The sequence below is a fragment of the Enhydra lutris genome, unplaced genomic scaffold (genome assembly GCF_002288905.1).
Source record: "Enhydra lutris kenyoni isolate GAN:26980312 unplaced genomic scaffold, ASM228890v2 scaffoldscaffold34, whole genome shotgun sequence".
NCBI classification, from domain to species: Eukaryota; Metazoa; Chordata; class Mammalia; order Carnivora; family Mustelidae; genus Enhydra; species Enhydra lutris.
The window spans coordinates 5,181,325-5,206,984 of NW_019154118.1; the positions used below are offsets into that span (position 1 = coordinate 5,181,325).

At 44.8% G+C, this 25,660-nt stretch overlaps 1 protein-coding gene across 4 annotated transcripts in view; it reads right to left on the minus strand.

Moving 5' to 3' along the window:
• LOC111153713 (amyloid beta precursor like protein 2) overlaps positions 1-25,660 on the minus strand; it is an 81,902-nt gene that overhangs the window by 13,809 nt on the left and 42,433 nt on the right. For 2 of the 4 annotated variants that reach the window (XM_022512888.1, XM_022512889.1), the window contains exons 2-11: positions 24,556-24,729; positions 23,546-23,669; positions 10,237-10,349; positions 9,061-9,260; positions 8,514-8,722; positions 7,183-7,350; positions 4,015-4,145; positions 2,760-2,834; positions 1,180-1,338; positions 123-251 (exon numbers count right to left, since the gene is read on the minus strand). In XM_022512888.1, the coding sequence (XP_022368596.1) occupies positions 123-251; positions 1,180-1,338; positions 2,760-2,834; positions 4,015-4,145; positions 7,183-7,350; positions 8,514-8,722; positions 9,061-9,260; positions 10,237-10,349; positions 23,546-23,669; positions 24,556-24,729 (1,482 nt within the window). The remainder of the gene's footprint in view (positions 1-122; positions 252-1,179; positions 1,339-2,759; positions 2,835-4,014; positions 4,146-7,182; positions 7,351-8,513; positions 8,723-9,060; positions 9,261-10,236; positions 10,350-23,545; positions 23,670-24,555; positions 24,730-25,660) is intronic. The other 2 variants (XM_022512891.1, XM_022512890.1) reach the window with 1 other exon arrangement.

Here is a 25,660-nt window from a genome sequence, read left to right on the forward strand (position 1 = left end):
ATAACCTAAAAGAAGAAAGTACGGAAAAGGTATTTTTACTATCAGCACCGCCCGAACACTGATCAAAGCAGTCTCCCCACTAGAGATGCTCCCACCGCAATTTCCACTCTGTCTAGTTGTACCTGGGATTTCATCTGGGCTGCCTTTCCTGGGTCAACAGCCAACACATGCTGGTAATGACGGATGGTATGCAGGCGATCCTTGTTCTCAGCGCGGACGTAACGCCGCAAGGCCTGGAGAATGCGATGAGGCTGCAAAAGAACAGCAGTTTAACCACCCAGACACTACAGAAGGAAAACAGACTGGAAAGCAAAGCTTAAAAACACTCACCTAAGAATGTAAAGTCCAGTCAGGCATAAGGATGAAAGCTGTGCTTTTTAAAGCTTTTAGCTTACCCAGTAGCAAGAAACTACCTTTCCACGGAAAGTACCAAAAACTAAGTTCCAAAGTTACACTGGCTCCTTAACCAATAGTGTTTTCCAGAATCTCTAGCCCACTCTCCCACTCAATCTCTCCTCTTTCCTGGGTTAAGCGTCTGACACCTTAATTACAAGGTTGGCAGCCCCTGTGTCACCCAGAAAGACTCTACTTGCTCACTTAAGAAGGATACCAATTAAAAAAAAAAAAAAAAAAGGATGAAGGATACCAATATCCTACTTTCCATCCCCCCAAAGCAAGGGGAGTTAAGAGATTAAGTTAACATTAACTTAAGAGATAAGTTAACATTAGAGTTAAGAGATAAAGAAGCATGAGGCCACTAGCACAAAGGGCTTTGACAAAAGTTCCTTCACCCCTTTGCTCATTATCTTATTCAGAACAGAGTGAGTGCCAAAGCTTTGAAAGGCAGGTTTTTATTCTTTGAAAGTAAAGCTACTACAAAATTCAGTAACTGAGTAACTACCAACCAGAATCATGAGGTCAGACACTTCCGTATCACAAGCAGCACACGCAAGCAGAAAGTGTGGTGCTCCGGTGACCTAAGCACATACTAGAACGTGATACCTCTTTCTCCCTGCTCCGCTTTCCGTACCTCCTCCAGCCTTGCCGGAACTCATCATAGAAATGTGATCATTTTGCTGACCCGTGATCATCATCCGTCAGTTCTACATGTGGCCGACACTAGAGCCGGCAACCCCGAGGACAGCACTCGTCAGTGACCGGGCTCTGCACACCACTCACCCGCGGCGGGTCGGACTGCAAGGCGGCGAGGTAATTCTCCAGAGCCATTCGGCGGCGGTCATTCAGCATGGCTTCCACTCGAGCCAGGTGGGTTTCCACCAGCTGCTGCTTCTCACTGGCCGCCTCTTTCTCCAAGGCTTTCACCATAGCTTGGAAGTGCTAAACCGAGAAAGCAGGAATGGCATGTAATTCACGACGCCTGGAGGAAGTCTAAGCAAACAGCCTGAGCCCCCGTTGCTCCTCTCCTCACCCAGAGCCTGTGCAAGTCGGTAACAGGGTCAGAGGAGTGGGGCAAGGGTAAGATCCAAGAACACTCTGACTGCTGTCAGAAAAATCACATGAGAGCATGTTCGATCTGAGCATCAGAGTCCAAATTAGCACTTCTGTCGCTGAAATCACCAGTGTTGCAAGCCCAGTGTGGGCTTTCTCAATGTGCCCTGCTAAAGGAGGAAAGCTGTCCTTTCCACACTACGGCCAAGGCACCCCAACTTCCCAATCCGGAGACACAAACCAACGGGAGCTAAAGTTTGAAACATATCCCAACAGCATGATAGGTTATGCTGAGTCATTCACATCGAAGTCCTGAATGAAGGGCAAGTTATCTGTGAAGTACCTGGCCAGGCTTGAAGGTAAAGTTTGAAGGCCGTGGAACTAAATTTCTCTGCATAGGATTCATTGACTATGTAGAAATTAACACTCTCAGATTTTCAGAGTGATTGATAAAAAAGAAAAAAGTGTCCCAATAAAGTCTTAACATCGTGAGAAGCTAGACTTCAGTGAATCATAAACACAAACGGATTTAAAATGCAACCTGCTTTATGAAACCCAGATCAGTCTTATAAATTGCTATCCCTATTCCTAGCAACACTCTCTTCTATTCAAGGGGCACCCAGCTGCTGCTAAGACTCTAATGTTACATTCTTACAAAGTTAGAAGATAGACTGGTACCTCAGAGTGTCTTATTGTCTGCCTTTTGAATTTTGAAGAACTCTGCAAAAACAGAATTCAGAGGGCGCCTGAGTGGCTCACCCAGCTCAGTGTCAGACTCTTGGTCTTGGCTCAGGTCACAATCTCACGGGTCTTGAGATCGAGCCCCTACCCACACACCCCGCTTGGGCTCTGGAAGGAGGAAAATTCCCTCCGCCCCTCCCCCAACTCACACACACTCATGCTCATGCACACACACGCACTCTCTTTCAAATAAATAAATCTTTGAGAGAGAGAGGGAAAAAAAAAAAAGAATTCAGTACTGCTGAAAAACAAGTCACAGCCTAAGAATGAAAATGACCGAGGATTTTTGCCAAGAGAGCAGAATTAACAAACAGAGACTAAGGTTGCTAGCTGGCATGAATTAGGTGCGTTCTGGTTGGTTTGCTTTGCTTCTACTATAGGTGATCAGTTCTAGAGAATGCCAGTTTGGAGGTGAGAAGAAAAAAAAAAAAAAAAGGCCACTTAAAACATCCCTGTAACATAAGCTCTCGACTGAGAGACAGTGTCAAACTCTAATTTCCTGGGCGTCTGGCTCTGACTGGGTTTCAGAGGGCCGGCTGCAGGCTCTGTCCCTAGAGAACGCATCCTACCTGAATGAGAGTCTGCCTCTCTGCTTTCGGGAGGTTCTTGGCCTGAAGCTCAGCCTCTTCCCATTCCTTCTTTACCTAGAACAAAGGTCAAAGCCACTATCACCAGAGAATCATCTCTGAAACAATCCCCCCGTTTTCTAACGCCACCACCAGGCCCTGAAATCTAATATAGGAAACTGCACCATATGACCCCTCACGAGCTCAGGGCTATTCAAGCTTGTTCACAGAATTACTGTCTCAGAAGCTCCCAGACCATGACCGTCCCCAAACAGAGCCTCAACTCCATGACCTCCCTGTTCTAGATAACCCCAGGCAAGTTATTTAAAAGTCTTTGTGCATTAGCCTCCTCACAAATGTAAAATAATGGGGGTGAGCGCCATGTTTTATACCTACTTCTCAGAACAGTTGTGGATAAAAGAAAACGACAAACATTTCCCGAAGCATAAGCCCAGCACAGGTGATGTGTGAGCTTTTAGGCAGTATTCAAACCTAACAAGAAATTCTTTTCCATTTTCTTTCAGTCTTCCTAAGTAACTCCAGGAGAGATCTGCACTATGGTGCACCATGTTGCTCGAACACTTACAGCCCTTTTAAGAAAGCATCCTGAGGGGCACCTGAGTGCCTCAGTCGGTTAAGCGCCTGCCACAGGGTCCTGGGATCGAGCCCTAGTCAGGCTTCTTGCTCAGTGGGGAACCCGCTTCTCCCTCTCCCTCTGCTGCTCCCCCTACTTGTGAGCGCGCACATGCTCTCTCTCCCTCTCTCCTCTCTTGCTGCCAAATAAATAGATAAAATCTTAAAAAAAAGAAAAAAGCATCCTGAGACTCAGAACCTTCAGCAGGCAACAGCATCTAGCTAGAGTGTGTTAATTCAGGTTGCTCTCATCTATTTTTACAGCTACCTGTTCTAATGGCAAAAGACACTAGCTTTCTATTTACAACAGTTAAATAGTTTCCCTCCTTAAAATAAAAAAATTTTTAAAAGCTAGTTCATAGCAAAGAAAAATAACAAGGACGTAATGGTTATAGGAAGTGCTCCAAAGAGTCTGAACACGATATGCACACAGAGAGTTAATTATATTATTGGGGGGCAGGGGGGTGCTGGGCTTGCCCAGAAGAGGGCCCTGCTAACCTCTCACACCGTACCTATCCTAACACAGCATGACAATCTGGGGGGATGGTGTCCCTTTTCTTCAATGATGAAAACCCTACTACCCAACGCCAAACACCAGGAGCATAAGGGAAGTGCCAAGCTTTACCCTGTCCATCCGGTTGCGGTGCCGTACTTCCAGCTGCTCCTTAGCCTTCTGGAAGCGGGCATGCTCATTGTCATCCGCAGAGGTCTCGAAATACACATCGACATCATTGGTTGGCAGAGGAGTTGGGGGAACTGAAACGAAATAACAAGAGGGGTTCCCTTTGGGGGTCAGGCCCAACACAGAAAGCACGTTGGGCTCTAGAAGAAGGCTGAGCAGAGCACCTGCACGACGAACTAGCTGGCCTTGCACCGTGCTCCCAGGACACGGTGCTCCTGTCTGCCAAGACTCCACTTGGTCAGATCACAGTGCTCCATCTTCCTCACGGGACATTCGACCACGAGGCCAGTCCGGGCCCCCTGCTATCTTAAGTCCTACTTAGAGGACTTCAGGGGAAGAAAAAGAAATCCTCTATACCTTCCCACAGTTCCTGAAATCATAAAAGCTAAACTCTAATCATTTACTGCTGTCACTGATGGCTTCTAGCCAGAGACAAGGGCAGGTATCAGACCTGCAAAGGCACCTCCCCCAAATTCTCCATTCTGAAAGGAACTTTGGTGCCAAATGGTGTTTGCACAGAGCCTGCGTAGAGGAAGTCCAAGCGGCTTAGCTCTAATGTTTTAGTTACAAATAGGACTGAAGAAGTCTTAGCCCCATCCCCAACACCAGGGATAAGAGGGACGACACTAAGTTGCTGTATTTGACAAGGACGCACCACAGAGTGTGAAGATACTTTGGGCGTTTCAACCCATGGCACTCATGGGCCTTACCAGGTCACTGCCCAAGAGCAAACCGTTAGAAAACACACTCCTCCCTGCTGGTCAAGCATTAAGGGCTCACTGGCCCCAGGCAAGTGAAGAGCTAGCGGCACAATGAAGCGGAAACTTATAAAGGAAAGGTTTGAGATGACAAGTTTACCTGCCTGACCCCTGAAGAAATACTTACGAACACTGGGACTAGCCCAGTTCACTCCCAATTTCCCAAGCCAGGGCAGAAGGACAAAGAACTTGCTGGTACAACTTGCTGTATAATATGAGAGCTAAGTGGAAAGCCAATAGCAAACCCAGTGAATTTCAATTCAGAAATAAAGTCACCTTACTTCCAGAACTGTGTAGCTGTAACACAACACTGAAATAACTGTGTAACTGACAAATGCAACTACAAATTAGTCAGCCACTCCAAAGTTCTGCCGCCAAAGCATCTTTCCCTTAGCTTTAAACCTAAAAGCTGCGACTAAAATTTTGTCAAGAATGTCTGGCTCCTACATAAAGTTTGAAGACGATCTCCACAGCCAATTTTCAGACTAACCAAATTAGGATACACAGCTTCACAAGCCGCCTTCCCCGTGATACTACGAAGTTCAGCCGGGAGAATTTCAAAGCCCTGAAGTCCATCGGTGCCAATGAGCAAGCTGCCATCAGCAACGCACATCTGCAGCTTAAAGGCTTACGTGCTGGAGACAGTCTTCGGTTCCTATCACTGGGCTGGATAAAGATAATACAAAACTCAAGCTGCCTCCAACCCCTGGAACAAAAAGGTAAAGGCAGAGCAGCCCCAGAGCTCTGCTGGGACCCAGACCTACAACCATGTCCTTCTGTCCATGTGAAAACAACCAGCTTAAGAAATCAGCACATTTGCCCACCTCTGACCCCTCCGGGGAGGGGCACACACTTGACCAGCGGCTCAGTGATGCTTCTAGGCTCTCAAAGCACTCAACCGGGGACCCCACAGATCTATGAACACCAAGCTTCTCTGTGGCAAGTCTTCCCTACCGTAAGCGCTGGGGAAACTACAATTCTGTGGACTGCAGAGCCAGGAATGCTGTAGAGGACAGCCATTCCATCACAGCTGCCAGCAATGCCTACGTGATCCTCTGGGAACGACGGTCTCTCTGCATTCAGCGAGATCTTTAACGACCCAATTCCTCGGGCTTCACCCCCAAATAATGTGTTGTTTCACCTTAGTTTAAGTAATTTTACAAAGCAGGAAGTATCACAATAATTTCTGTCTGTCTTTCCTGAACAAAGAAGTTCCTGCCACCAAAGTTCCCTAAGGACTCATACTGTTTCCACACTTTCAATTATTTCTAATAAAAACAGCTTTTCCACAGAGCAGCAGCTGGAGTGGAGGTGCTGAAAGCATACCATATCATGTTAAGATTTAAAACAGCTTTTGGTGGGGGAGGAAAGAGGAACATGAAGGTATCTGAACGAAAATCCATCAGAAGCTACAGCCCAACATCTTTAAAGCAAAAACCAGAAAGGACCAGCAACTCCTTACTCTAACGAGTTCCAGGATCAGAACCAAGAAATGAGTGTTTAGCCTGAGTGAGGATTTTCCAAACACATGGACTAGCTAGCACTGCGAGGTAAGACAACAGGGGCCTGAGAAAGGGAAGGGAGTCACCACAGAGAAAAGCGTAAGTTCTCCTACCCGTATCTAAGTGAACCCAGCCCAGCTGAACAAACCACTGAATGTCCTCTGTGACCAAAGGACACATGAACTAAAATTCTTTCACTTCCTAACGGTCTGCGTGATCCAGTGTTGCCAAAACCCTGGAGAAACAGAGGCTACAGTGCAACTGCAGAGCTCGCTCCTAGAGTGCATAAATTAGCAAGACATCTTGATATTCTGGACTCTCAAAAAAAGGTAACCCTAGGGTCAACTTCTCTAAACAGCGGGCACCCCCTCAGCCAGCACCATGGGGGTGGGCGACAGGGTAGCCCCAAGACAAGCGTAAGAATGAGAAGCCCAGGAACAAGAACGGGCAGAACTCAGGGCCGCTGTGCTGACCATTCTGTGCCTCTCCACCGCAGCCAGCCACGGTCAAGGCTGCCATCCCCAACCAACACAGACGTGCACCGGGAGCCCACAGACGACAAGGCAGGATGAGAAAACAAGCCCCCGGGCTTTCCCGCTGGGCCGGGGAGGGGACACACCACCAGCCACCAGACCCACGGTGAGCATGGGACACACAGAACTGGGCTCACGGCTGCCAACAGGAGAGCAAAGCCTAGATCTAGAAAGCACAAAGAGGAGGGGAGGAACGACGACAGCAAACACCTGTGTCGGCGGGAGCACGACACAGACGTAGTCACGAGGACGGCCGGGAGAGAGACAGAACGCCGGACAGACAGGGCCACGGCACGGAGCCCGCGCACCGAGACTTACTCATCGCTTTACACACAGCCATACAATAATCCTCAGACTCAAAATTGTTCCTGTTGCCTCCGCAGCCGCCATATATAAAGCGCACGCACTTTCCCTTGGAGAGGTCGAAGTACCAACGGGGCATCACGGCCCGGCAGGGCCCCGTCATCGCCTCCTGCGAGCAGACAGCTGTGTGGAAACGGTCAGAAGGTCAGCGGGACAGAGGCAGCGGCTTCGCGCGCTACCCAACTGCTACAGGCCGGTGACGGCCGCGCCGAGCCCCCACGGATGCGGAGCCTCCACGGATGCCGAGCCTCCACGGATGCCGAGCCCCGCCGGGACCTCACTGCCCTGGCCAGCCAGCTCCCCAACTCCGGCCCGTCGTTCAGGGGGATGCGGTCATCCTCCCGTTCTGATGGAGTGCAGGCAAGCAGGAACTGAAAACATTTCTCCCACTGTCTGGAGTCTAGACCAACACGGGGGGATTCTGGGTCTCACTGCCTGGGAGCTTCACAGTTCTATCCGGCAAGTGGAGCCGTCTGCCTGACTTGTCCACCATGCTGGGGTCAAGGACCAAAGGAGCCCAGTGCAGGGAGAAAGGCTGCTTTAGTGGTGATGACCACAGGAAACGCTACTCAGGCACCCAGGAAGCATGCGTGGGCATTTTTATGTTTTCCAAGGTAAATCATAAACTTTTAGACTTTTTCAATATTTCCCCCACACTGAGTCCTAGATAATTCTTCAGAGTCTAATGGCTTCAAATATACACTCAGTAGGAGACTGCGTGTCAACAGCTCTAGAATGGACACAGCCTTTTTTTCTCTTTTTTGGGAACTGGCAAGATGAAAATCCTTCACCAGTAGGTCGTTAAACTCCACCCTCCCCGTCACAGACATCTTCTAGTGGACAAATTTGGCAGCCTACAGATGGCAACACAAGAACCAAGAAGTCACTTCCATTCTAGAAGGTCAGGGCTTTAGAACACTGAAGAGGGGGCCTCCCTCGGGGAGAGAACATCTCGGGCTGCATGTGGAAGAACCCTGCCCAAGCATAAACCACCTTATCTCCCTGATTCTCTGGTCTGGTCCTTCTTCTCTAGTTAGGTCCTTACAACACAAATGAGAGTTTCTGATTCAATCTCAGGTCCCTCCCTGGGTGTGTCAACTGCCAGACCTCGCAGGGGCCTGGCCCCCCAGCGGTAATATGGCGCCACCAGTGTGCTGGCGAGCCGATCTGACATCAGCACCCAGGAGCACCACCTCTCCTGTGACTTACCGGTGATGAATGCAGTCCAAAATTGTAAGCAAGTATTACCAAATGGGTTTTAATGCCACAACTTTACATCAGGTTACCTTGAACGTCATGAGTAATTTCCTTTTCTGAAATTGTCCCATCGCTGCTGGGTTCAGTTGGGCTCTCCTCATTGTAGTCATCTCCTTTAAAGGTGTCGTAGTAGTAATCACGGTCTTCCACCACTTCCTCCCCTTCCTCCTCATCCTCATCGTCCTCATCCACAGCTGCTTCTGTGAAGTCCTCCAAATCTGCTTCGGTAGGAAATTCACTAAAGGTCACAACAGAAAAGGAAGGTTAATACCAATTCCTATATGCACAGCCCAACAATGATTCTCCTCCCTATTCTGAAACACAAAAACAGAGGCAGGAAATTAGCTCAACTCACAGCTCACTGGGCCGCTACAACCCTCGGCCCAGCTTCACCAGCAAAGGGCGGACCTGGTGAGCAGGGACTGCATTAACCTGCAGCAAGTCCTACGGCTAGAACGACATGCCGGCTGGCTCAACTCCCGCGGAGCAAGGGGCTGCCCACTTCATCCAGAGGCGGGCACTGGCAGGCCCCGGCCACCAGAAAAGCCATTTCACCGGTGCAAGACAAGAGTTTACCTCTTGTAAATATCATAGTCTTCCTCTTCCTCCTCCTCCTCTTCTTCCTCCTCCTCCTCTTCCTCCTCTTCCTTTGACACAGTAGATTCAATCATCTTTGTCTGAGGGCAGCACACATACTCAGTGCCGTGAAACTGGTCTACCCCACAAGGCAGCAACATGCCGTAGCGATATAAGGTCATTCCCTGAGTCAGACAGGCCTAAAGGAAACCCACAGGTCCACAAGAGAACATTAATACATTTGGTCAAGTAGTCCCCAGTCATTAGCTTTATCCAAAAGAAATGCCAGTCAAATCACTATGCAGGGCGTCTGGGTAGCTCAGTCGGTTAAAAGGCTGCCTTTGGCTCAGGTCATGATCTCAGGGTCCTGAAATAGAGTCCCACATCAGGCTCTCTGCTGAGCAGGGAGCCTGCTTCTCCCTCTTCCTCTGCCTGCTTCTCTCTCTTCCTCTGCCTGCTTCTCTGCCTACTTGTGCTCTGTGTCAAATAAATAAATAAAATCTTTTTAAAAAATCACTATGTAATGCTTTCTCTCATGGACATATCAATTTTCTGTCAACAAGTTGTGATGCCATTATTTTAAGAAGATTTACAAATTTTGCTTAACGGGCAATGGGAATCATCATCTGAGCCAGGAACAATGAAAGACCAAAGTTAAAAAAAAATAAGGAAAAGGGAATTCTTCTAGTAATTATCAATGCTGGCTGAAGGTAGTCAGCAATAATTTACATTCCTTGCCGTGAGGGCATGGTGTCAGAATGTGACCAAAGAAACTGACTAGTGATTCCTCTTAACTACAGAAGGCAAGTATAAGAAAGGCTATTTCTCCTCCCAGAAGAATGAAATGGCATCTAATCCTATCGGTATATATGTTGAGACAGGGTCTTCTATAACTGGCTATTTCTACTCTAAATTCCTAGGGTTGGGATGGCCTCCTTGGGAATCTGACTGACAGCATCCTTGCTTTTTAACATCCTTAACTTGAGGGGCTGGGCAGTCAACACCGTATTTTCCCATGAAAATACCCTCCCAAATATGTTTAATTTAGAAGATACACGTAATCTTACATTTTGAAGAGATAAAGGGAAAATAAAATCAACTTGAAATCATGAGGTTTGGAAGAAAATGCTACTTTCTCCCTCAACCAGAAAAGCAATACACGATCCATTCTTTTACCTCTTTGACTACAGTGTGCCAATGCTGGTGATTCTCGCACACCTCCATCCGCTCTTTGTGGAAAAACTGGCACTTTTCTGGAACTAGTAGAACATCACTTACGAATTCACCCACTAGAAGAGAGAAAGCTTTGTTACAGGCAATCTGATGATTCGAGGTAGCAAGGACCCTCACTGAAGACTAGGACAGTTCTGTAGCGGGGCAGGAGCAATCTCAAATGTATAAAAAGCTGATGGGCCTCTCTCATCTTCCAAGGTCAACTGGATATTATACATCCAGGCAAGCAGCCACAACAGCTCAACATTCTGTTACAGTGATGGTCCTTGGGACTTTCCTCAGTCTTTCCAAACTCTAAAATCCCTTACAGTCCAGCTGTAGGGCTAACGCAACACATGATAGGTAGAACAGGAATAGGAGCCCCATGCCCACCATTCCATGACCTCAGACACACACAGATAGTCCTCTGAGTTCACATGCATTCATATTCCTAGTCTCGTATTCCCTAATTCTGCTCACATTAGGTTTTGTGTTTTTTTTTTGTTTTGTTTTGGTAAGATTTGTTCATTTATTTTACAGAGGATGGTGGGAGGGGCCAAGGGAGAGAGATAGACTCTCAAGCAGACTCTGCGCTGAGCACACAGCCCAATCCCACCGCCCTGAGATTATGACCTGAGTCGAAACCAAGAGCTGGATGCTTAACTGACTGTGCCACCCAGGCGCCCCAGTTCTAATAACAAAATAACAAAATGCCAAGAAACTCAGGGTGTTCTTCGGAAGTATGGATGACTCTTACTTTAGCCCTTTGTGTACCTAAAGACACACGGCTCTAAGACAAAGCACTGTAGTAAGTGAACTCTAACAACGCATTGTCATAAGTGAATCAGGAACAACTGCTCGATGGAAGGGAATGGGTGCTTCTGAGATGGAAAACTCTGGCAGATGCTACTTTTCTTCACCAGGTGACCAGCCTAACACGCGGTTTGTCACTGACAATGACAAGATGACCAATGTGATGTGCGAAGAAGAAAAATCACTATACAGTCTTTCTGCCAAAAGTATGTCATGAGTCTAATCATGAAAAACAGTAAGACAAATTCAAATTCAGAGACATAGTTAAACAAATGACCTAAACTGAAAAAATATCAAGTCATGAAAGATTTTTTAAAAAGAAGGAATTGGGGAACTGTTGATCAAACGTAATGTTTCATCCTTTTTAAAGGAACGCTATAAAGGACATTATTTGGACATTTAGAGAGAAAATGTCCAAGGTATGATTTTTATATTGTAGTTATACAGGACAAAGTCCCTGCTCTTAGGAGAAAAGAACTGAATATTTAGAAGTGAACTGTCATTATGTCCCAACTTACTTTCAAAGGGTATAATAACAACAAACAAAAGTTAGATAAGATGTGCATGTGCACATGTGTACACACACACACACACACACACACACGCACACACACACACACACACGCACACGCACACAGAGTGGACAGATAAAGCAAAATCGGAAAACCTTGGTGAAGGATATAAAGGTATGCACTGTTACATTTTTTCCTATAGGTCTGAAACTTTTCAAAAATATTAAAGCTGGGGAACAAACGCCTGGTTGCCTCAGTTGGTAAAGTGTCTGCCTTTGGCTCAGGTCATGATACCAGCGTCCTGGGATCAAGCCCCAAGGCAGGCTTCCTGATCAGCGGGGAGCCTGCTTCTCCCTCTCCTTACGCCGCTCCCGCTGCTCGTGAGCTCACTCTGTCTCACATAAATAAATAAAATAATTTTTTTTTTTAAATACAAAGCTGGAAGGAAAATACACAAAGCTGTTCAAAAAACAGAACGCGATCTTTCAGAAATACACACTGACATATTTACAGGAAAAAAAGTACTATCTGTGATATGTTTCCAAATTAGCAAGGGTAGGTAGGAGTGGGTCCACAGACAATGGGAGAGTGACTCGCAAAATGATGATCGTTACACAGCTGGATCATGGGTACGTAAGGGTTAACAGTATTATTTTTCTCTATGTTTGGACATGTTTGTAATTTCCATAAGAAAAGGCTAAAAATACATCTATCACGGGGGCACCTGGCTGGCTCCGTCAGTAGAGCATGTGATGACTCTTGATTTTGGGGTCTATGTGCCCACGTGGTGTGTAGAACTTACTTTAAAAAAAATATTCATGTATCACTGGATCATCACCCAGAGATTCTGATTCATTAAGCCTAAATGGGACTCCGTGATTTTCACTGAACAAACATCAGAGAGCTTCTGATCCATCACCAATATGCTCCACACCAGTTCTCAGTGGAGGAAAACAAAGAGAGGGAGAGAGGTGTGTGCTCAGCGCAGGAAGAGATGCAGTAAGTAGGGGCAGGAGAAAGGAAGCAGGCAGCTAACCTCTGAGGTCTCCTTTTCTTTTTTTTTTTTTCCTGAAAGAGGAAGTGTACAGGAAAGTAATCTGGCCTGAGAAGGTCTCAGGGCTTTGAACTAGTGGAAAGTCTATGCAGACCCACTAGCTTTGTCACTGTAGCCTGGTCCTCCAGGACTGCCCCCCCAGGCCTCAAACTCTGGACACTACAGAAGTTGATCCTTCCATGACCCAAGTGGCAAATGAAAGGAGTCCTTGATCTACTTTAAGGGGGGAGGTGTGCTCTGACATTACAAGCTGGAAGCAGTAAATGTGCCTCCCCACATAAAACAGCCTTTCACAGGGTAATGACATTTCACACTATTATTAGCACAAGGGAACTGGGGGGCCCGATAACTCCACCTGACACTAATGCAGGAACACAAAATAGTAAGTTAGATACAGTGTTGCCTTGACGCCCTAAAGGCTCTAAGGTGGTAGAACATGTACATAAATTTTTTCAATCAACCAGGCACAATCAATGCTTTAAAAAAGCAAAATCCGGGGCACCTGGGTGGCTCAGTGGGTTAAGCCGCTGCCTTCGGCTCAGGTCATGATCTCAGGGTCCTGGGATCAAGTCCCGCATCAGGCTCTCTGCTCAGCAGGGAGCCTGCTTCCCTCTCTCTCTCTCTGCCTGCCTCTCTGCCTACTTGTGATCTGTCCCTGTCAAATAAATAAATAAAATCTTTAAAAAAAAAAAAAAAAAAAAAAAAAAAAGGCAAAATCCCCATGGGTAAATGAGGATCTGCCTCTACTAGGAGAAACAATCGTAACACTCGACCAAGTCAGAAATCACTTAAACTATGACATCCAACCACCAACTCATATTGTTTTAATGTGATCACCCTGTATTGATGAGGCAATTTTTATATTTAATTTATGAAAAAGGCAACAAAAGAGTATATTAGAAGGCAGTGTGCACAGGGTTAAATGCTGGGGTTCAATTTCAGCACTACTGTTACTAGCAGAGTGGTCTTAGGCAACTTACTTAACCTTTCTGTGCCTCGATTTCCTTACTGAGTTGTGAGGATGAAATAGTATCATATGCAGAGCACAGAGAAAGCTTGGAGCAGAACCCAGTGCACGGCGCCCACAGAGCAGCAGTGAGTGTGCTAGCTCTGATTACCGATGCTAATGTTGCTACAGCCTTGACCTGAGTAGCTTCACACAAAGCAAACTATACATATACCTATAGTTATCATACACAAATCTGTAATTTGTAAAACCACAATTTTGTGTACAGATGCGACATCAGAAAAAAATTTAAAACAGCAATTTTATTATTAGATATGCAGTCTATTAAAAACAATAAACCGAGTTTAAAGAATACAACGGAATACTATATATCAGGTTAAAAATGAATGAAATCTATTTATATCACACCTTAGACACACCCCAAAATGATGTAAAGTAAAAGCTGTAAGAGGTCAAGTAGAGAATTATACCACTCATGTAAGTTTGCAAACACAAAAACAAATGGTCTGTATAAAAACATGCGAGACAGATGGAAGGTGGGGGGTGGGTGGGAAAAACAGGTGATGGGGATTAAAGAATATAGCTATCATGATAAGTGCTAAGAATGCAGAGAATTGCTGAATCACTAATATTATATATCTGTAACTAACAATAATGTACGTTAACTACACTGGATTTAAAATTTTTAAACTAGTAAAAACATAAATAAATAAAATAAAGAAGCTACTTGAACTTAGGTTCTTCCCCACCCCTCAAAAACATGTGAGAATAACATGCTAACAAGGGGGCAGTGGTTACCTCGAGAGCAAGGGAGGGAAGAAGGGAGGAAAGGGAAGGAAGGATGGGGCCTTGGACCATTTCAAGCAAACCTGGCACAATGTTGAAGAACTTGAATCAGGATGATGAGAACTGAGTGACCATCATATTGTGTTATCTTTTCTGCGTGCTTCAAATACTATATTTCAGAATTAAGTTTAAAATGAAAACTTTTAAAATGCCAGTGACTTAATAATTAACTCCATGCTATACTGTAAAATTAAATGCCACCAATCCTTAGCTATTCCATGACTGAATCTATCCGGCTGACCTCTGAAAACCAGAAGAGAACATCACTGAATCTGACAAGAAACTAAAATGTAACAATAAAAATTAAAAAAAAAAAAGAATACTCTTTGAGTCAACAAATACAATTCTAACATACTCTAAGGAAATAATTAAGCAAGTCAACAAAGATATTTACTGCGGTGTTGTTAATATCAAAAATTGGAACCAACTTAAATGCCCATCAGTAGGGAATTAGTTCAATGATGGTAGCTATATACAATGGCATACCATAAGGTCACAGGTTTGTGTCTATATGTAACATGGAAAAACTTCCATGGTGGTGATTAAGTAATTTTAAAAATCATTAAAGAAATAGGGGTGCCTGAGTGGCTCAGTGGGTTAAGACTCAGACTCTTGGGGCAGGGTGGTGGGGGAGGAAAAAGAATCAGACTCTTGATCTCAGCTCAAGTTTCGATCTCAGGGTAGTGAGTTCAAGCCCTGTGTTGGGCTCCACACTGGGCATGGAACCTACTTAAAAAGAAAAAAATAAATAAAAATAAAAATCATTAAACAAGGGATGCCTGGGTGGCTCAGTTGGTTAAGCAGCTGCCTTCGGCTCAGGTCATGATCCCAGCATCCTGGGATCGAGTCCCACATCGGGCTCCCTGCTCGGCAGGGAGCCTGCTTCTCCCTCTGCCTCTGCCTACCACTCTGTCTGCCTGTGCTCACGCTCTAACAAATAAATAAAATCTTTTAAAAAAAAAAATCATTAAACAAATAAAGCAGGAAACACACCCCATATCTCTACCACTCTTCCTTCAGCCTGGTTAACTCCTTAAGGTCAATTTTGTCTTTTATTCAAAGATATATAACTCCCCTAAGAGCAGTACATAATAGATGTTCAAATGTCAACCTTAAAAAGAAGCAATAACAAAAGATCACATGTAGTATGACCCCATTTAAGGAAAAAAAATGCATTTAAAAGCACACATATTTCCGTTTGTGTCCAAAAAGAAAAGTCTTTTTTTCTTTTAAAGATTTTATTTATTTATTTGATAGAAAGAGAGAGAGAGAGATCACAAGTAGGCAGGAGGCTCCCCACTGAGCAGAGATTCCGGATGTGGGGCTCAATCCCAGGACCCTGAGATCATGAACTGAGCCAAAGGCAGAGGCCTAACCCACTGAGCCACCCAGGCGCCCCAAGAAAAGTCTTATATACACACCAAACTGTTAATCATGGTGCAAAAAATGGAAATTAGTATTTTTGCTTCCTCTACCTTCTTCTATTGAAAATAAGCTCTTGGGGGCTGGGTGGGTGGCTCAGTCAGTTAAGCGTCTGCCTTCGGCTCAAGTCATGATCCTGGGGTGCCAGGATTGAGTCCGCATCAGGCTCACTGCTCAGCGGGGAGTCTGCTTCTCCCCCTGCCCCTCCCCTCCACTTATGCTCTCTCTCATTCTCTCTCTCTCAAATAAATAAATAAAATCTTTTTTAAAAAAGAAAGAAAGAAAAAAAGAATGAAAATAAGCTTTTTAAACAAAAAAACTAAAAAGGAACCCATTTCAACCCCAACATCAGTTCTGCTACTTCCCTGGTACTTTTTGGCATTTGCTACATTCATCAGAAGCTTCTAAGAAAAAAAACAAAAAAACAAAAACAAAACCAGACTTGGGCAGATCGGATTACTCTGTTTTATAGAAGAACACTGAAAATGGTTTGGTCTCAGTTTAGAAATTTACCGTTTATAACAATCCTCAATTTAATCAGGCTGCTATAGACAATGGCCACAATTTCCCAAATCACTGGACACAGAAAGTTGTATTGTTTTCATTATTTAAGAAGCTGATCAATGAAAATGGCAATTTAACAAAACCTAATGAACTTACGATTTCCTTTAAGCTGCACTCATGATCTAGCTCCAACCTCCACCCACGCCCTATGATCCTATGATTCTGTCTCTCAGACCGTCTCCCCCGTAAGCAGGGCCATGACAGCCATCAGGTTTTAGAGCTTTTCCAGAGTTGCTTAAATTCCTTTTAAAAAGAACAAAGGTCGTGTACCCACTTGGGAAAGCCCTCAACACCAACACTCACGCCTTTTTTTTTTCTTTTTTTGAAAACTTACTGCAAAAGTACTCTCCAGCTGCAGATAGGAAGACCATGTCTGTTATGGGGCCCGGGAAGCTCGAACCAGGCGGCGGGGGAAGCCTTCTGTCATGAGATGGAGCCAAGAGAACTGACCTGACCATTGAATGCAAATTTCTGTGAGGTCTAGTGGCCACCTAGACTAGCAGATGTCTCAGAAGTAAACAGGGCTCTGAGGTTAAAGACCCAGGATAAGGGATGCCTGCATGGCTCAGTTGTTAAGCATCTGCCTTCTGCTCAGGTCATGATCCCAGGGTCCTGGGATCAAGCCCCGAATCGGGCTCCCTGCTCAGCGGGAAGCCTGCTTCTCCGTCTCCCACCTCCCCTGCTTGTGTTCCCTCTCTCGCTGTGTCTGTCTCTGTCAAATAAATAAAAGCTTTTAAAAAAAGAGAGAGAGAGAGACCCAGGATAATTCTCATGAGCAGAAACACTCCAGGGCCCACGGTGGGGACGGGGTGAACTGTGGATGGGCTGTCGTGAATTCAAAGGTAGAAAATGAGCAGCTAACAGGAGCCTGTGACGGCCAGTGAGACCTCGAGGTGCAGCTGCCAAAGGTAGGACCCCAAAGCCTCTGACAATGAGAACTGTCTTTGGCAGTCATCACAGTCACACTCTCTGTCCAGATCGCCATCCATAAATAACCCAAAACAAAAACAGTCACGGGCTCACAAAGCTCTCTTCTTTTGGTACAGGAGCCAGCCTACATAGAAATGTCAGGGATGACTAACTCCTTCCCCCAAAATACCCAGCAGTTTTGCTTCTTCACACATCACAAACTCTGCCCTACTTGGGTCATCTTATCTACCTACGTACCTACCTACCTATCATTTATGTACATTTTTAGAGACGAACAGGAGTCAATGAGTAGTAGTAACCTAAGATACAAGGTCATTTTGAGAAGGGAGAGACTGAACTGAAACAGGTCACAGTGATGGGTCCTTAGGCATCAAAAGAGGGCAGAGCTGAGTGACATGAACACTTGAGGTTTGCCAGGCAGTAATTATCTTTTTTATTGTTATTTTTTAAAGGAAGCTCTACACCTAACATGGGGATCAAACTCACAACCCCGAGATCAAGAGCTGCATGCTCTAGTGACTGAGCCAGCCATGCGCCCCATTAGCTAGTAATATCTTCAAGGGGGTCTCAGGGCTGAAGCTAACCATACTTCTACCATCACTTTGTTCCAACATGTGGTATTCATCTTACTATGCACAGGAAGAGTTACTGTGGTTCTTCTAGTGAATAAAATGTACAGGACTCTTACTTTCTACTACATCCATATTTAGTATAGCCTGTATGTTAAAAGAATTCTGTATGGTTGTGTAACTCCCTGAAAATACTATAAATCATTAAACTATAGACTTTAAAATGGGTGAATTATATAGAATGTGAATACAGTTCAACAAACTTGGTTTTTTGTTTTTTTTTTTTTTTTCAAACTTGGTATTTTTTTAAAGCAGAGACTGACTGGGGAGCCTGGGTGGCTCAGCTTGTTGAACGTCTGACTCCTGATTTCAGCTCAGGTCATGATCTCGGGGTCGTGAGAACGAGCCCCACATCAAGCTCTGCACTGGGTGTGGAGCCCGATCCCCAGGATTCTCTCTCCCTTTGCCTCTGCCTCCACCCCTCCCTGCCTCTCCCTCTCTTTCTAACAAAAAAAGCAAAGACTGATTATTTATAGGAGGTGCTGAGTACATAGATATACTGAGGATAACGGAACTAGAGGCATCAATATGAGCTAATATTTCTAATATACGCATGTAGCTATAGATTTATGGATTTATATATGGATTTATGTGTACGTGTATATGTATATATACATGTATTTCTTGACTCTGTCTGCTGAGTGGGCCTAGAAGCAACAATATCCTAGTACACATAATGCCCAGACCTGGTTTCTAAATACCATTCTCCACTGAAAGAAACCAGGGCTTCCTGGAGAAAAGGCAGGCTCCAGGGGTAGAAGCAGGAAAGCATAGGATCAGCCTGGATCATCTTTTAGTCAAATCTGGACAATGAGTTCATAAGGAAATCAGTGAATGCAGACAACATCTGAACCAGGTGATAAAGTTACCATGGACAACCTGTAACTCCTAGTATCATGCAGCAAGAATGACGCATCTGGTGTAGCCTCCTCAAAAATACAGAAATCAAAAGAATCCTAAGAGGCGCCTGCCTGGCTCAGTTGGTTAAGTGTCTGACTCTCGATCTCAGGGTCATGAGTTCAACCCGTGTTGGGCATGGAGCCTACTTTAAAAAATAAATAAATAAATAAATAAATAAATAAAAGGATCATAAGACAAACCCAAATTGCAAGGCATTTCCACAAAGTAATTTGTACTCTCCAAAAATGCCAAGGTTATGAAAGACAAGGAGAGACTAAATGCAATGTGTGATCTTGAATTAGATCCTGACATTACTGGATAAAAGGTGAAACTTGAATAAGGTCTGTAGATTAGATTTAGATCAATGATAATTTCCTGATTTTGATGATGTGGTAACATAGGAGAATGTCCTTGTTTCTAGAAAATCTACACTGAGGTACTAAGGAATAAAAAGACATCACTTAAATGACTCAAATGCAAAAACCCAGCAACGGAGGGTGAGGGCTGAGGGTGTTGGGGGAGTAAATACAGTTAATTTTACCATATCAGTCAATGGTAATAGTTGGAAAATCTGAGGAAAGAGTATACAGGAACTCTTTGTACAATTTTCTAAGCATTCTGTAAACTTGAAATTATTTTTAAATTATTCCTTTTTATTTTTTAAGATTTTATTTATTTATTTGACAGACAGAGATCACAATTAGGCAGAGAGAGAGAGAGAGAGAGGAGGAAGCAGGCTCCCGGCTGAGCAGAGAGCCCAATGCAGGGCTTGATTCCCAGACCCTGGGATCACGACCTGAGCCGAAGGCAGAGGCTTTAACCCACCCAGGCGCCCCAAATTATTCTTAATTTTAAAGGCAAAAGCAACTCTAAAAGACTATCACCGGAATGCTTTCTAAGAATATGGAAAAGAGAAAGTGGTGCTAATTATGAATCAAGCTCAGTTCTACCTAGGTGCTCTATGGGGAGATGGGGAGGAGACAGGAGAAAGACATTAAAATCTACTTCTTAAGGGGCACCTGGGTGGCTCAGTCTGTTAAGCGTCTGCCTTCTACTCAGGTCATGATTCCAGGGTCCTGGGATTCCTGCTCAGTGGAGAGTCTGCTTCTCCCCCCACCACTGCTCGTGCTCTCTCTCTAATAAATAAATAAAATCTTAAAAAATAAATAAAGGAAATCTACTTCTTAAATGATGACAAGGAAGAATTGGCAGTATTTCTGTCCTGCTACCTCCCTTGAACTCTAGTCACCTGGTCCCTTATTAGCTTAGCCTCAGGCAACTGTATGTGTTTAAGAAGCTGTCCAAATGGATACAGGTATAAACACAAAAAATTATCTTAATTAAACATCAAAGACCATACAATACTTTACTCAGTGTCCACATACAAAGAAAGTACTGAATAGGTGATGGTCAAACTGTCCTTTATACATTTAATTAGCAACAATATCATTTCACTGTTTGGTTCTTTTTTTTTTTTTTTTTTTTAAATAAGATTTATTTATTTATTTATTATTTGACAGACAGAGATCACAAGCAAGCAGAGAGAGAGGAGGAAACGGGCTCTCCCCTGAGCAGAGAGCCCAATGCGGGGCTCGATCCCAGCACCCTGGGACCACGACCCAAGCCGAAGGCAGAGGCTTTAACCCACTGAGCCACCCAGACGCCCCTCACTGTTTGGTTCTTAACACTGAAAAATTCAAACTACATACAGCATATTGGAAAATAAAGCATTAAAATAAGATTTCTGTCGTGTACCAATATGGTAAGCAGTCTTGTCTTCTAATTATCATTTAAAAAAGTGTATCCTCTGTTCTAGACATGGTCACTGTACTAGAGGACAAAGAGGATGAAAGCAGGATCCCTAGTTTCACAGTGTTTACAGCAAAGTTGGAGAAAGATCCAGAAACAGATCATCACTGTACAGGGTGACAGATGCAATGGCAACAATAGGAGAATTTCAGAAATCCGCGCATCTGGATAGAAAATATAACCAGGATGAAAAGTTTTCTTTAAAGGAGGAAGCCCCTCACCTGGGTGGCTCAGTCAGCTGAGTGTCTGACTCTTGATTTCTGCTCAGGTCATGATCATGGCATCATGAGATCAAGCACCAACCCCAACCCCCAACGCCCCATGGGTTCTGTGCTCAGGGGAGTATCTGCTTAAGATTCTCCCTCTTCCTCTGCCCCTCCCTCCACCCCTATACTGGCGCATGTGTGTGCGTGTCTCTCTTTCTCTCTCTAATAAATATTTAAAAATAAAATAAATATGAGGGAGGCAGCCCCTGAAGTAAGCCTTGAAGGGAGAACTTCCCAAGCAAAGGAAGTAGAGGAAAGGCATTCCAGCAATGAAAGTTGGATGGTGCGTGAATGCCACAGCGACGAGGAGTGGCATGCAGAGCAGGGGTGGCAGACAACCTAGAAGGCCTGAGCAAAGGCCACATCATGGAGTTTTTAACTAAGCTAGGGAGCTTAAACCAACCTATCTTTTAGGTGAAGAAAGGCTACTAAAGGCTTTTAGGTGCAAGAAAAACAACTCAATCTTCATTTGAGGTCAGAGGGCAACAGACTAGGCAACAGAACAGAGAAGCACCCAAGGAGGCCGCTGTCACCATCCAGGCAGGAAAGGACGAACGGGCAGGGACCAGAGCAGCAGGAATCCGATGGGAGGAAAAGGATATAAGCCAGACATTCCCAACTTTCAAGCCACAGCACCCTGGGTGTCTCGGTAATGTTTTCATAGCACTTCCAGGCCAAAAGAACACCCAAAAGCTAGGTAGTTAGGTCCAACTACTTAGTAAGTCCTCGTGTCCTTAGTGCTTGCTGGGCACCACAAAACTCCTCCAGCATTGCAACTGCCTGAATCCCAGCACACTTCCTTCTCCTCCCCCTCCAGTTACGTTAGCGTGAGCCTGGCTCTTCAACTCAGGAACCACTAAGATACCAGTCCAGAAAGATAAGAGGTCACTGAAGGAATGGAGCCATAGGATGCTGCAACTGTGAATACCTCCAGCTGGTAGTTCATGGTATGCTGGAGAGGTGTCTCCCTTGGAAATCAAAAATACCCCACAATGCTCACACCCTGAGTTTATACCAATGCCCTTGGTGCCTCAGTGTGCAGTCTGGGAACCAGGCAGAGAAGCCGTATTGAAGAGGTATGCATCAGGCTTCAAAACTGACTGGATGTGGGGAGAGAGAGGGCTCCCAGATCTCCAGACAAAAGCTCTGGGTGAGGAGTGGAGCCACGACAAAGAGCATGCAGGAGGGGCAACCAGGGGCCAATTCCCGGGGGTGGGGGGGGGGACCAATGCAAAGGGAACGACTGCAAGTACTCTCTATCTCTTGTCTACAAATACTCAAAAATACACTCCTGTTTCAATTAGTTCATGAATTTTATAGAGAGTGAATGAAACCTCATTCCCGGAGAGTTCTGAGAGCCAAATGGAATGGGAGAACATCCTTAAAACCACACAAAAGGTTTCTAGGTCTCACACTCCGGACTGCATAATCCTCCATTTTAAAGTGAACAGTGGTAAGCACCAGCACTGTCCCTCTTTCCCCCTCTCCTGAATACTTTAAAACAGTAACTGCTACAAATTTTAAACACTGTTATTTAGGCACACTGTTACTTAGGCACACTGTTACTTAGGCACACTGTTAGTTAGGCACACTGTTAGTTAGGCACGGGCTCTTCCTGTTATTTTGATACATGTGAGAATGAGAAAAGCAACTTATTCCATTTTAGGAAAGGCTTTAATGAAGGGAGGAAGTAGAGCAAGTTAAATTAATGGCTAAAATTAAATACATCTACGAACTACCCAGAATGCCCGTTCATGCTGTATCTACACTAATCCTATCATGCATCATCAAAAATCAATTACTTTGACCTTTTAAGCTTCTATGACCACGTCTGCTCCTGAATCACCCAGACGACACACACGTGAGTACACGTGGGTGCCTCAGTGATGCGTGGTTGGGACTAGGAAGGCAGTAACTAGGTAAGCATTGGAAACTACTGTTTCTGGGGAATAAAAATTTCTTGCTCAGTTTTAGTCAAGTTAGCTCTATTAACCACAGGGTCAGACACCCCCACAGCGGTTGTGGGCCCTTCAGAATAGCAGGCGGCACAGGGCCTAGCCCAGGCCTCCCTGATCGTGTGCACGGGGAACTGAGTCACTTCTGAAAACTCCCACAAGTCTGGCCTCGCCAGCAATACAGGCTCTCAGTACCTTGCCAAATGTGTGTAGGACGAAGTAAGAGGAAGAGAAGCCTCCATTCCTTGGGTTACTCAGTACAATTCACTACTACGACTGGAAAACGGGAATTTCAAACATCAGCGTGAGGCAAAGCTGGGCTGCTCTCAGGACAGCACCCTGACTCACACCATGCAAAAAGCCCAGCCTTAAAACACAGAGGATGCCCACGATGGGAGAGGTCATGACCATCAAAGATCAATCAACCATCTACCCTAGAAAGCAGTAAATATTCAAAAAAGGAGGCCCACAATATACTCCTGCATCCCTTGGCTTCTTAACTAGTGTAGAAATTTCACTGTGGGGCCAGAGAACATTACATGTAAAAATGAGCAACGTCCCCTTTCTGGAGGTTCCTGTAACCAAAAGCACCGAAGGGACACTCACCAAGACACTTGAAAGGGATCACCATGTGCGTCTTGCACTGTTTTTTGTCCCTCCGGCACCAATTGTCAACACTGACAGGCTCATTTGCTTCCATCACGTTTGTGATCTGTAGCTCTGGATACATCTGCAAAGAAAAGAAAACACACGCAAAATAAATGTACTTGATCCATAATAAATGGACATTCGTTTGCAAGTAAGGATACCCGATGTCATGTCATCATTAAGCTCTATAAATCTCAACTTCCACTCTCCTACCTCTGGTTCTAACTGAACTCACCCAATAAAAGAATACTGTAAGTATTAGTTTCCTTTTGACAGGTTGATTTTTGACCACTTCTAATGTGTTCTCTAAAAAAAATAAAAAGGAATCTTTACTTAAGGTTTAAATAAGGATTAAATATTTATTTATTTTTGTAAAAGCAGCAAGCTCTCAACCCAAAATAAATCTATTAGGTATCAAGTCCACTTGTAGGATGCATGTAAATAGTTGAGAAGAAAAACCTATTAAAAGGCAAGTCCATGGAAATGTCTGCTGATGAAATTAGAGAATAATATTTTAACTCTGGCCCTCCATGCTAATCTTGGTAAGAAGCTAAAACATCCCACATCCCTTCCTAGGTCAAGGTTCGACCCAAAAGGTAAGTTGAGTTGGATCTGAGATTATTATTTCCAATACTGGGGCTTTCTATCAGCAAGTGGAAAGCCAAGAGAACCAGGCTCTACTAGCATACACATGACATGTTGACATGTCTAGCCTCACATCCTCCCAGAGTAAGTGGGAAGCGGAGAGAAGCAGGCTTTACTTGTATGGGTCCCGCCCAGCCTCTGTACTATTCCCTCCCAAAAGAACCAAGAGCTCACTGCGCACACGAGACAAGTCTGTCCCGTCATATATATTTAGAAATAAAAGGCCCGGGGCTCTGTCATTAGCAAGTTGGTCTTCTAAGGTAAAGAATTTCAAGCTTGACCCAGAAGAAAAAGCCGTTTTCCCTTTCTAGAAACACTCTTACCTCCTGACAGTACTGAAGAACTTCTTCTTTTGTTCCAAAGCAGCTCTTAGTGCCTGTTGGGTCCGGTTCCCATTTTCCAGTCTGAATGTTCACATGCATATTTAACTTCCCACAAAACATTGCAATTTGAGGCTCGGCGACAGCAAATCCTGTTCCGGCATTGGCTGCAAGAGCCTACCGAAGAGGGGGAAATATACCCATGTTTACTCCAAAAAAGCTGGCACGAAGGCACAGTCATCCAAGGCTTGTGTAACAAGAACTTATCTTTTAAAATTTCATTATTTATTATTTTTATCTTCATAAACAAATCATTTTCCTAGGAGTTAGGCCAGAAAAAACAACTGTTGGACTTAAACGACCAAAGCAAAAGGTTGATGGAAAATCTAACCCCCACTCCCCACCTGGATACTTCTAACTTGGGAGCCTATAACCCAGCTGAAATCTGCACTAATATGAGCTCATCTACTTCCCATTCCTTAATTAGGAAGCCACAAAAGTGCAGAATGGCTAAAGTTCCAGTAATTCACCCACTCAACAAAATTCTGTTGAACAGCTACCAGTCTGCAAAGCAACATGCTAAATGCCTAGGTCACAAGAGTGAGCAAAAAGTTGTGGTCTCTGCTCTCATGGGGCTTACAGTCTAGCCCAAGAATCCATACTCACACATAAGAAAAGTGTGATCACATTCCTAGATATCCTACAAAGGAAAAGAGCCCAATGCTAAAGCCGCAGATCGGAAGGCAACTGAACTTAGGGTGGGATACAGAGGTGGTCAGGGAAGCCTCCTGAAGAGCAGTGCTTGTGAGGTTCCCATGTGGAGAGAAAGCAGAGGCAGAGAGCAAGCAGAAGGATGGAGAGGCACGGAGGGACAAGCCTACACAGTGTGTGGACCAAGAAAGGACTTCTGTCTTTATCACTAAGGTGCTGGGAGGTTTTACGCACAAAGTTAAAATGCAGCTGCGATACTTTTTCCTGGTTGCAGGATGGCAAAGAGATTGAAGGGGAACAAGCATGTGCAGGGGACCGCTCAGGAAGCTGGAGCTGCGGACTCGGGAGAGCAGGGGGAGAGGGAGGAGGGGGAGAGGGAAGATGGTACCTTGGACTA